At 50.2% G+C, this 11401-nt stretch overlaps 1 protein-coding gene across 3 annotated transcripts; it reads right to left on the bottom strand.

The window, feature by feature from the left end:
• Positions 1-2727: 2727 nt before the first annotated feature.
• On the bottom strand, positions 2728-5132 carry ADM (adrenomedullin). Of its 3 annotated transcripts, none has more exons than XM_003910230.2 (4): positions 4889-5132; positions 4334-4452; positions 4033-4182; positions 2728-3804 (listed from the first exon to the last, which is right to left on the bottom strand). In XM_003910230.2, exons 2-4 carry the CDS (start codon positions 4429-4431, stop codon positions 3306-3308), a joined length of 747 nt encoding a protein of 248 aa, XP_003910279.1. In that variant the 5' UTR covers positions 4432-4452; positions 4889-5132; the 3' UTR covers positions 2728-3305. The 3 variants fall into 3 exon arrangements, with proteins under 3 accessions (XP_003910279.1, XP_009184873.1, XP_009184872.1); XM_009186609.1 differs by having other exon boundaries at positions 2728-3801; XM_009186608.3 differs by having other exon boundaries at positions 4033-4452; positions 4889-5127.
• Positions 5133-11401: the final 6269 nt, after the last annotated feature.

Genomic DNA, 11401 nt, shown 5'->3' with positions numbered 1-11401 from the left:
TATGTCTTTAGAGCATCAAAATAGCCTGTAGCACTTGGGTGCAAATCCAGGCTCTAGCGCTTATTACTCACTGTGTAACCTTGGCTGAGTTACTTTATGTCTCTGAGGTTGTTTCCTTATCTATAAACAGATAACACCCACTTCACAAGGCTGTTATAAGAATTAAATGAGATAAGGTATATAAAGTGGCAAAGAGAATATCTGACACCAAGCAAGTGCTAAAAAAAGAATCTGTCTCCATTCCTCCCCATCACTCCGCTTCACCCTTAGCTGTTCAGCCAAGGTGTTTGCTTTTCAAGAAATTGCCTGATACCCTGTGTTTGATTACACTTGGATGGTACCATTCCCATAGCAAGCAACAGTAGCTAAAGATAAAAGCTGTGACTACTCCTCAGCTGTGGACAGGTCGAATCAGCTCACAAATGACTCATCACTGTTGATAAACGATGTGTTCTTGGCATCAGGAGTCCCTATCCTGATAAGCTTCAGCACCTCAAAGAGAAGGGCCCAGGGTTCGATGGTGACCTTTGGTTAATCCTGAACTCATACCAAACTGGTCCTAGGAGGGTCTCTGTCTCCTTGCACATGTCTCCAGTCACAGGATTCTCAGCGGGAAGGACTCCAGCTGAGCAGCTGCCTCTTTCATCTCAGAGCTGAACCATCTTCTTCACTTGCCTTGAATTCCCTTAAGTCATAAGACTTCCTCAGCACAAGGCTAGACGCCTGTTCCCTGCTCATAACCGCCCTAAGCTTGTGCCCAACCTGCCTTTGGCAGCTTTGTTTGCTGGCTGACGCTGTGCCAGGGTGAGGTTTGGCTGGAGTGCTTTGTGGCTACAGGACAATCCTTGGCTCAAGGAAAGGAGTGAGTGTCTAATCTTCAGCCACCGTCTGTAAGGCTGAAGTGTTTGCTGCTCTCTGCAGTTTCTGTAGCCCCTTCAGACCACCCAGAACCCACTCACTGGCACAGAAATTCCATGACAGGAATCTTTAGTCACTTTTTCATTCATACATGCCTGGTACATTTTCGGTGCCTGGCACAGAATTCCCAAAAAGTGAATCTTTTTCTGAAAGGCCCTTGAGGACAAGAATGGTCTGTAGCTGCATTTCTAATCCCCTCAATTCTGGCAAACCTCACACAATTATTAAGATCAAACAGGACAATAAACTATATGAGATTGGCACTGTCAACAGCCAGGTGCCCAAACTGAGGCTTCGTATGGTCTTAAGGAAATTCTGCGTGCTTGAGTTTACTTTCTTCTAAATTGAAACTGCTTTGAAATGAGGTATCTCTGGACCCCAGACTAGGACCCCTCTCTCTCAGTGGGTATGCAGTCCTCTTCTGCAAGAAACTAAACAATCTAGTCCCTCGGAGGGGGCCTTGTAATGTTCAAAAGCCCTAGAAGGCCGTAGGCCACCCTGGAAACATTTCCATTCTCCAAACTCACCTTCAGGTTTTCTTCACCAGGAAGGTTTCTGAGATCACCTACAAGCACTGACATTGAGGCCAGGGAAGCTTTTTGGAAAGGACAAGTAGCTGATCTCCATCTTGGGTCCTTAGGATATTGGATGAGACAAACGGGGCACCCTGAAATCAAAATCAGGGGTCCTTCTCTTTACTCTCCCCTTATGTCCTAACTATTCCCATGTCCCCTGCCTTTCTAGTCACTCAGGGAGGGCTTAGTGTCTGTCTATCGCCGGAACTGGGATCAACCTTCTTAGAAGATAAGGCATATAAAGAAAGTAAGGAGGAAGGAAGGAAAGAGAGAGAGAGGAAGGCTGGAGAGAAGTGAAGAAAAAAAAAGAAAAACGGCTTGGGAAGGAGGAAGGAAGAGGTGAGCGGCTAGGGGAGGCGGAACAATGAAGGTCTCAGGCCGTCGGAGGCTCACGGTTCCGGCGGCACGTCCGTCCCGCCCGCCTCCAGCCGGCAGCTGCACACAGCGCAGCGTGAGGGCGCTGAGTCACTGTCCCAGAACAGGGAGCCACGGTGCAGGTCTGGGGGGGTGTAGGGGGACGGCCCTGGATGGCATCTGCAAACTGTTTCTTTTTTTCTTTTTTTTTCTTTCTTTCATTAAGGCTATGTGCTGACTCCCACGTAGCAGAACTTATTAAACCGCACGTACTGCTTGGCGGCGCTGGGCCTGTCTCAGCTGCCTGCAGGGGGCGCCACAGCCTCGCCCATGAGCCCGCGCTTCGCGGGCGCTCAGGCCCGGGCAGACCCGGGGTTACTGGGGGTTACTGGCGGTTACTGGGTTTTCCGGAGGTGTCCCAACGCATTGCTGGGGCGCCTTGGAACTTTAACAACCGCGGCAGGCAGGGGGAACGCCTCTCTTAGAAGGCCTCAGAGACCACCCCAACTTTTCGAAGCGCGCTTTCGCGCAGGGTTCTGTGAGCAACCCTATAAATCTAGGACTCCGTTGCGCAACCCGAGAGTCCAGGCTTGCCAACCCACTAGGGCTCCCCCTACCCCCGCCCGGCCTGGCCGCCACGCCAGGCGGTGACCTCCGGCGTCTCCGCGAAGCCCTGGTTCGCACCCAGGACACGTGCTCTGCGCGCCCCACACAGAGAACAGAGCTCGTGACAGCTCAGCCCGCTCAGAGTAGAGCCAGCACCTGCGCGCGCTGCCGTCCCACGTTCCCAAGCCCGGCGGCGGGACCCCAAGGCTCCTGGGCGGGCCGGGACCAGGGCACACTCCCTTCCTAGACGCGAGAGCCGAGCCGAGAGAATGAATCAGCATTGAGACAAGTTTATTGGTTTGCTGTTCGCATATCACCCATTTCATGTAAATAGATTATACAGAGACTTGGTGTTTCCTTCTTCCAAACAGGAGGTAATCAGTCTTTCTCTTTCATGCACACAAACACAAACACACTCACATTCCACGCAGCGAGCAACTTTACACCTCACTGAGACATTCACGTCTTAAAATAGGGGGAGGAGGACAATATAATTGCTCTTAAAATGCCCTTAATACAATATATAACGTACAAAAATATCTCTGTATTTGAAGTTACAAAAAAACTCTTGACAGCAACAAACTTAAATATTGATAGTTACCTCTATATGTACAACACGCATTGCACTTTTCCTCTCTAGGTTTTGGAAAGTTCAAGTAATAGTGAGGCTTGTGCCCTGGTGGGGTGACACGCCGTGAGAAATCAGTTTATGGGCGAACACAGCTGTGGCTCAGACACCTGCCCCGGGGGTCTCAGCATTCATTTCTCAGTTTCTCCTCTCCTTAAGCCTGGCAAACATTCACTCGGATTCTGCTGCATCCCGCCCCCACGGGGCACCCGCACTGAGCAAGGCTAAGGAGGCGATGCCCCCGGAAGGAGGGGCCCTTGCAAAGCCAGAGATCGCCGCGGGACGGTGCTTCCCGGATTCGGGGTCTCTGCAGGGCTGTCACAGCCCGGTACCCACACCGCTCGGGAAGTCCTTCGTCCCGGGAGGCACCGGCGGGATGCTTGCGCGACTGTTCGTTGTGCTATGGGCACCTGAATCCTAAAGTGGGGAGCGCTTCCACTCGGCGGAGGTGGAGCCCCAGGTGCTTGTGGCTTAGAAGACATCAGAGTCCGACCCGGGCCGGCCTCAGGCAGGGAGCGCCGGCGCCGGCGGCCATAGCCCTGGGGGCTGATCTTGCTCCTGGGGGCGACGTTGTCCTTGTCCTTATCTGTGAACTGGTAAATCTGGTATGCCAGCTTCTGCACCGTGCATGTCCCGAAGCGGCAGCCAAAGCTCCGGAGGCCCTGCAAGTTGTTCATGCTCTGGCGGTAGCGCTTGACTCGGATGCGGGCGGCATCCGGACTGCTTCGGGGGAGGGGGAGAGAAAGGCAACTTGAGACCCCATCAAGCAGAGCTTTGGCCCCAACACCGGGAACGGGAGCCATTCTAGGGCCTGAGGGAGCTGGAAACTGCTCGCGCCATCTGAGCTGCGTCCAGCCCCGACGATCCCCCGGGCCAGGGGAGTAGAGACGGAGAGCTCCTCCCGCACACCTTCCTTCCCTCCCGTCCCTGGACAGCACAGGGCGTAGTTACCTGTCTTCGGGGCTTGGAGAGGCACCCTTCATGTCCTGGGGCCAAATAAGAGTCTGGGCAGGCCCAGCCTTCACGTCAGCGAGCCCAGTGGGGTAGCTGCTGGACATCCGCAGTTCCCTCTTCCCACGACTCAGAGCCCACTTATTCCACCTGGAAAACACAAGCAGACCGAGTCGCGTGCGTTCAGGCGATGTCCTGGCCTGTCCCTGCTCCCATTCACTTCTAGACCTTCGGGACCAACGGTCAGTTCCCCTTGCCTGCCAGGTACCAGGACCGGGGACGGGGTTTGCCCCGGACTCACTTCTTTCCAAACTGCGATGCGACATCCAACCGAGCGGTGTCAGCGCCTAGGAAGGCGAGGGAACCCAGGTACATCAGGGCGACAGAAACCAGCTTCATCCCCGCTGCGAAGCGCAGACCCTGGAAAAGAAGAAAGAGTCGAGCGTGAGCACCCGGGCCAGCTGCTCCACCCGGGCGGGGCACGAAGGGCGGGCAGGGGCCCCGGCGAGGCGGGTTTAGCCCGCGCTTTCCCTGGCGCTTATCTCCCTCGGCGCAGAGAGGCGCCAGAGGCGTTTGCACGCGCCGGCCGGGTGACAGGCCCCGCACGGGAGGCCGCTGCACCCCGCCAGGCTCCCAGAGGGTCTCTGCTCAACTTCTTGGAACTTGGCTGACGGAGCATAGGGGACTGGGTCTCTGGATCTCCAGCTGTGTGCACGAGCTGGGCCCAGGATATGGGGTGTATCCCTCAGAGAACCCCCAAAGTGGGTTGCTCCTCTCACCCAGATCTCCCAGTTTAGGGCCTTGGCAAGCACTGCCCCCACTCTACCTCTTAACCCGCAGCGTCTGCGGCACCTACCTGCTAAGAGAGTGATCTGCCAAGTACTTGGAGGAGAAAGTCTCAGACGTCCCACTGGCAATGGCAAAACCCCAAAGTCCAAGCCCAGCTGCAGTGAGAAGCCCGCAGTGGCAAGGCTCGAGCTCTTCTATCTAGTGTCACCAAGAAAACACTGAGTGGCCAGCTCTGGTTCCTGTGCTTTATAAGCGCACGGGTGGGGGAGCGGCGGGGCGGGGCCTGTGCTGCCCAGTTGCCTTCCCTTTCTTTCCTAAGCCACGCGCGCTCCTGCTCTCGGACGCGCGCATTGCTTCCTTTGGGGCTGGGGTTGGGACGGGGGGAGGGGGAGTTGGGGGGAGAGGAGGTCCCTGGTGCCCAGAGGGCTTAGGTATGGGCTCCGGGCGGTTGGTGCAGGAACTGCCACAGCCCTAACTCTTTGGGCACAGGGTTCAGACAGTACGCCGGGGCGAAGGGGCGCCACTACAACCTCTTGAGGTCCTTATCCAGGACCTATGAAGCCCGGAGTGCAAAGCCTCCTGGCGAAAAATAGCAAGAGCCCGCGGGAGGGACCGCGCGGATGGCCCGAGCCCCGGACCTGGGGAGCTGTGGACTCAAGTGGACCGCGCCCCCTGCCGGCTTGGCGCCTGACCTGGCCGCGACCCCAGGCTCCCGCGGAGGGGCCGGGGCAGGGACCCAGCAGAGCCGAGAGGAGCAGGACTCACTAGTACCCCAGAGGACCGAGACCCTGGGGTTTCGGGATGGGCTAGTAAGATTTCACAGTAGGGACAAAGCTCAGAAAAGCTAAATTGAGAATTGGGATTTGGAGGGGGGAATTATCTGAAATTTCAGAATTTACATTTCTATTTGGAAACATAGGAATAACCAAAATTAGGAGGAAATATACTGTTTCATTTTGCCTCCTTGTAATCCTATTATGCCTTATAAGGTCATAACCTGAGAGTGCGCCTGGCTGCCTTCATTCATCCATCGTAAACGTGAGGACTGACTGCCAGGGAGCACACTAACGCTTCTCGTATGCTAATTATTTTACAGTTTACCAAGCACGGCCACATCCCAGTCTACTTTGAGCTTCACACCCACCCTTGAGTCAGGCAAGGAAGGTAACATTACTTTTCCCATTTCAGCAGGTAGAAAATTCAAGCTCAGAGAGGGGAGGTATCTGCAGAGAGGCGAAGTCACCTTGCAGGTAGGAAGCAGCAGAGTCCCTACTCGACCCGACACGCAAGCACGGCCGACTGGGGCGCGGTGTAGATTCCTCTAGGCTGGGGTCACCGTCTTCTCAAGGGGGAAAGGAGAGTCCTAGCCCCCGCCCAAAGAATGTGTGCCTGTTCATGATGAATCACGCTAAACACGTTTGTCACCCGTTTGTGCTCTTCCATCACAGCTTCTGCTCTTTCTTAGTTCTCTCCTGGGGGCCAAACTGGGAAGGAAAGGCTAAGCCACGGGGCTTCCTGCTTCTTGCTTGTGGGTTTCTGGGGTCCTACAAACCACTCCTCTACTCGAATGTCCTGAAGCCCAGCAACTCGACGGAGAGGCCAAGGGTGCAAGACCACTAGCCAAAGAGGCTTCTAGTCCTCACCTCCCGGCAATTCGCTGTGTGAAGGTGGGCGAGTTACGTCCCATCTCTCGTGTCCCCATCTTAGAGCCGGTCCTCAGCAGACCTTTAAGCTTCTTTCCTACTCTGCCATATGGCTCTGAGCTCCGGTGCAAAGGCGGCTGGGCGGTGGGTCTCGCGGACCTTGCCCAGAGTGGTCTGTCTGGGCCGCGCAACGCTGGCTCAGCCGCTTTTTCACTCTCGGGACTCTACAGTGGACAATGCACCTGGGGAAGGAATGGCCGCGCCGAGGTTGTTTATTTTAAGGACTCTTCCTGGAAGAAGCCACCTGAGCGGACCTGAATTCCGTCTGAAGACGGAGGACAGATTCCGGGCCCTGACCCTGGCCCTAGTAAGGGGTTAGGACGCAGGGGGTTCGAGGAGTGCAGCACGGAGCACTGGTCGGGATCCGACCACCGCAGCTGCCTGGCCGGGCGGCTAGTCCGTCTGCACCGCAGACAGCAGCTATTACTGCACGCCTGCTGGATGACCAGGAGCCTCCCCAGCCTAACTATTGTTCTTCTTCCTTGTCTCCCATTTCCTTTTCCTTTCACTTTATCCTCTGCGAGTCAAGTTCTTCCCACCGATCCAGGACTGGCTATCAGTCTCTCTGAGGATGCGACCTACTTGTCGCCACTTTCCACTTGGGTCCACGCCAGGACAGGTTTTACTTTCATTTCTCCCGCGCGCGCCTCTGACTGCTGGAGAGGTCAAGGACAGCTAGGCGTCGGCCCACAGCCAGGGAAGGTCCCGTGGTCTGGACTCGTTCCTTCCAGTCTCCACCAGTCCTGGGGGGATGGGGCGGGGCGGGGGTGTTTGTTCTCCAGAGAACTCTGCGACTGTACCTCCCTGCCCTTTAGAAAAGCCCGTGATTCCGTAGGGGAAACTGAGCTGTCGCTCTGCCAGGAGGATCGCGAAGCGAGTGCTCTTGGTTCAAACACCTCTTTGAGCTGCAGGCGGCTTCAAAAAGGAAAGCAAGCCCAGGAGTGGAGGGAGACTCAGAGGCTAGGCTCTGCCAGCCTCGGGTGCCTAGGCCAGCAACGTTATGGCTGTGCCAAGAATTCCCACCTGAGAGTCTTTGCACGCACCTTATCAGCCTGGTGCACTTTGTCGCTCTGGCACTTAGAGATCTGTCACTTGAGAACCAAGTCAATTCTTTCTTTAAGTAAAATCTTGGATTGGCAGCTCAAAGGATTTTGCTATATCTTGGAGGGGGTGTGTGTGTGTGCACACTCCCCACTTGCAGGGGCCAGAGTACTCCCCAAAGCGTCGTGGGTTTAAGTCGAAAAAAGATAAGGAATTTGTTAAATCTGGGCATCTATGTTTTTTCTCGTGAAATCTCAAATTTGCTTAATTAATCATCGTTAACGATAAAAAAAATCACTAGAATGCATTTCTGATTCAATGGTTCTATGGAGAAGGAAATGCTGCAGTGGGAGTTCTGATCCTGGGGATTTGTTAACATAAGTTGCATTCATTCAAGTGGCAGTGATTGTAGATTCACATTGAGCAAGGACAGTACAAGGAAGGAAGGAAGTGGAGGAAGAAACATCTTTAAAGTTTCTGGCAAGAAAAGAGAAAGAAAAAGAAAAAAAAAACCCTTAATGAAGATCTACTTTTTTTTGTGCTCCAGAATTTTAAAAGGTCAGATTATAAATAAACCTCCAAAGCACTGTAATAAATGTGTACATCCTGACATTAGAGCAACATACATACACATATGCTAAAGGGTTTTTGCACAATGGTGTTTCAACTTCTTCACATTCCAATTGAATGATTTTTAGGCCCTACATCCAAGCCTGATTCTTAGAAATGTTTGGAGTTTTAAAAAAAAAGTGTGGTAGTGGTTTATCAGCCAGCACTGTGGACACAGTTCCTAAAGCCAGAGTGGCCATACTCAGGTCTTTCAGGGAAGCAATGAAAAATAATAAATATCAATGATATTAATAAGAATAAATAAAATGTAAGTAGCTAAGTGCATTGCATAATTATCTCAGATGCCTCCTTTATCAAACAGGAAATTTTATGATGCATTTATTATTAATATAGTTCAAAATGTCTATTAAGCTGTTTACAAAGTTCACTTGAAAACAAAGTTCAAGATGCATCCTGAAGTCATAACACAAAGTGATTTAGAGAAAGGACACAATTGGCCTTGTGGATTCGATCACTTACAGGGAGAAGTAAAGCAGGATACAAAGCCCAGGGCACTTTTTTGGGATCTCTGACTTCTCTAACGACCTAATAAAAATATAGATCCTTTCCAGAAAAATGAACATGTACATAAACCAATTAAAGTATAAAATAGGCATACAGTTCTGGGAGGTTGACCAAGTTTAAAACCCTGACACAGAATAAAAAGCACTGTTTCCATATTTTAAATTTCTGTCTGGTTTGCAGTGGTAAGGGCAAGGAGGACAGTTAACCTCCCTCTTTAGGGCATAATATTTTCCAGAGCATCAGCATAAAGAAAAGTAATGCTTTTGCTGCCCCATTTTTGTGCTCCTGTACAAAATAGGCAGAGAGTAACAGTCAGTTCTTGTACCTGATAAAGCCAGAAGGCAAACCTCCCTGAAGCTTAAATAAGGTAAATCGCTGCAGAACAAATAAAAGAGAAGAGATTATCCAGTATAGTGCTCATGCCTGTAATCCCAGCACTTTGGGAGTCCGAGGCAAGTGGATCTCTTGAACTCAGGAGTTCAAGACCAGCCTGGTAACATGGCAGAAATCCATCCCTAAAAAGAAAAAAAAACGAGACAGAGAGAGAACAGAAAGTAGTAAACCTAAAGAAGCTTGTTACAATAACACCTGTAACAAGACAAAATGAAATTACTTCAAGAGAAATTTGCTACAGAGGTCACAATAAATGGCATTAATGAATGGATGATAAAAGAGATGATGATTAGGCTATTTGAATCATCCATAGCCAAAGAGAATGGTGTTAATGAGAGCAACCATCATGTAGGGATCTTGTGGTATCAGATTAGAAGCACCTGGAAAGAAGCAATTATTTTATATATGTATATACATTTATATTTTTTCTTTTTTCTTTTTATAGAGATGTGGTTTTATCATGTGCCCAGGCTGGTCTTGAACTCCTGAGCTCAAGAGATCCACTCACCTCAGCCTCCCAAAGTGCTAGGATTATAGGTATGAGCCACTGTGCTCAGCCAAGAAGCAATTCTGATGTATAAGCCTGAATGAATTGATAGTGTATTCATTCTTTCAACAGATATTTACTGATTATGTATTATGTACCTAGCACTGTGCTAAGTTCTCAACATACAGTAATCACCAATGCAGTCATCAACAAACTTACCCTCAATGAGCTTACAGCCTAGTGACGTAGCCAGATATAAACAAATCCTTATTGGAATTACATATTTACATGATTATAAACTGTGTTAAGTATTCTGAAGGACAAAGCAAGACTGGGGGATCTAACATTCCAAATGGAGGAAACAGCATGTGCAAACACTCATAGATGGGAAAGAACTTGGTACATTAGAAAAAATGAAAGGAGTCCTGTTTGATTAGAATGCATTGAATGATGGAAAAAAGAGGCCTGAAATGAGATTAAAGAGGTCATCAGGGTCAGAGTAAATAGGACGCTTTCAGACATGAAGATTTTGCACTTTATTTAAGGTGACATGGAAAACTATTGATAGGTTTGAAGACAAGAGAGACATGATCTGATATACATTTGTTTAAACGATCGTTTTGGCAATCTGATATACATTTATTTATTTAAACGATCGTTTTGGCAATCTGATATACATTTATTTATTTAAACGATCATTTTGGCAATCTGATATACATTTATTTAAACGATCGTTTTGAATGTGGTAGATAGTTGAGAAAGGAAGCAGCGCAGTGGTGGTACTCTAGAGAGACTGGAGAGGGTCTAGTCCCCCCATAACGTTGTTTATTATACTCCCTCCCCCACATACACATACTCATTCCACCCTGAAGTTTACCAGCTTCACTGACGTGCATTCTGTTCAGTAGCACATGGCCTGCTCTCAGAAGAGCCCACACTTGGTGGAATGCTCTGCTGAAGCTGTTTTGAAATTCTCCAACACTTCTGAACAGGCAGTCCTACATTTCATTTTGCACTGGACTCCACATATTATGTAGCCAGTCCTGCTCATCAAACATGCAATCTAAGTAAAAGCAGCCTATAAACTCTTACAGTACCTACCTATACTGTAGCTGCTAATGTCAGGGATACTTCAAATGAATGTTAAGATTCAACCATTCATCTCATCACACATGTGACCTCAACTGCAGGACACTTTCTTTTTTTTTTTTGAGATGGAGTCTCACTCTGTCGCCCAGGCTGGAGTGCAGTAGCACGATCTTGGCTCACTGCAAGCTCCACCTCCTGGGTTCACGCCATTCCCCAGCCTTAGCCTCCTGAGTAGCTGGGACCACAGGTGCCTGCTACCACGCCCGGCTAATTTTTTGTATTTTTAGTAGAGACGGGGTTTCACCGTGTTAGCCAGAATGGTCTCCATCTGCTGACCTCATGATCCGCCCGACTTGACCTCCCAAAGTGCTGGGATTACAGGCATGAGCCACCGTGCCCGGCCAGGACACTTTCTGTGTCATCTATGAAGCTTCTTCTTTGCACCCCAAACACACTCAAGATAGAAATGGTTTGTTTGCTATACAAATTTAATTTTGAGACAGGTTCAATAACCTGCTTACTGTCCTTAACTTTTACCTATATAGAAAGTTTGGAACCAGCAGTGAAGCTAGGAAAACAGTTAAGAACCTATTGCAATAATGAAGGTAGAAGGTGATAATGGCTCAGACTAGTGGGGTGGCAGTAAGAATGGAGAGAAGTGGACATATTTGGGAAGTAGGAACAATAGGACTGAGTGATGAATGTGGGGCTGAGAGACAGCTGTCAAAGGTAA

The sequence above is a fragment of the Papio anubis genome, chromosome 12, assembly GCF_008728515.1.
Source record: "Papio anubis isolate 15944 chromosome 12, Panubis1.0, whole genome shotgun sequence".
Classification (NCBI taxonomy): Eukaryota; Metazoa; Chordata; class Mammalia; order Primates; family Cercopithecidae; genus Papio; species Papio anubis.
The sequence above is the reverse complement of the archived record's forward strand: the minus strand, read 5'-3'. Positions and strand labels throughout refer to the sequence as shown.

Excerpts from the sequence above, each read along its gene's own strand:
- ADM (XM_009186608.3), bottom strand. The coding sequence starts at position 4,358 with ATGTCGCATCGCAGTTTGGAAAGAAGTGAGTCCGGGGCAAACCCCGTC. Across the intron at positions 3,805-4,032 it reads TCTCCAAGCCCCGAAGACAG|CAGTCCGGATGCCGCCCGCA; the intron begins GTAACTACGCCC and ends CCTCCCCCGAAG.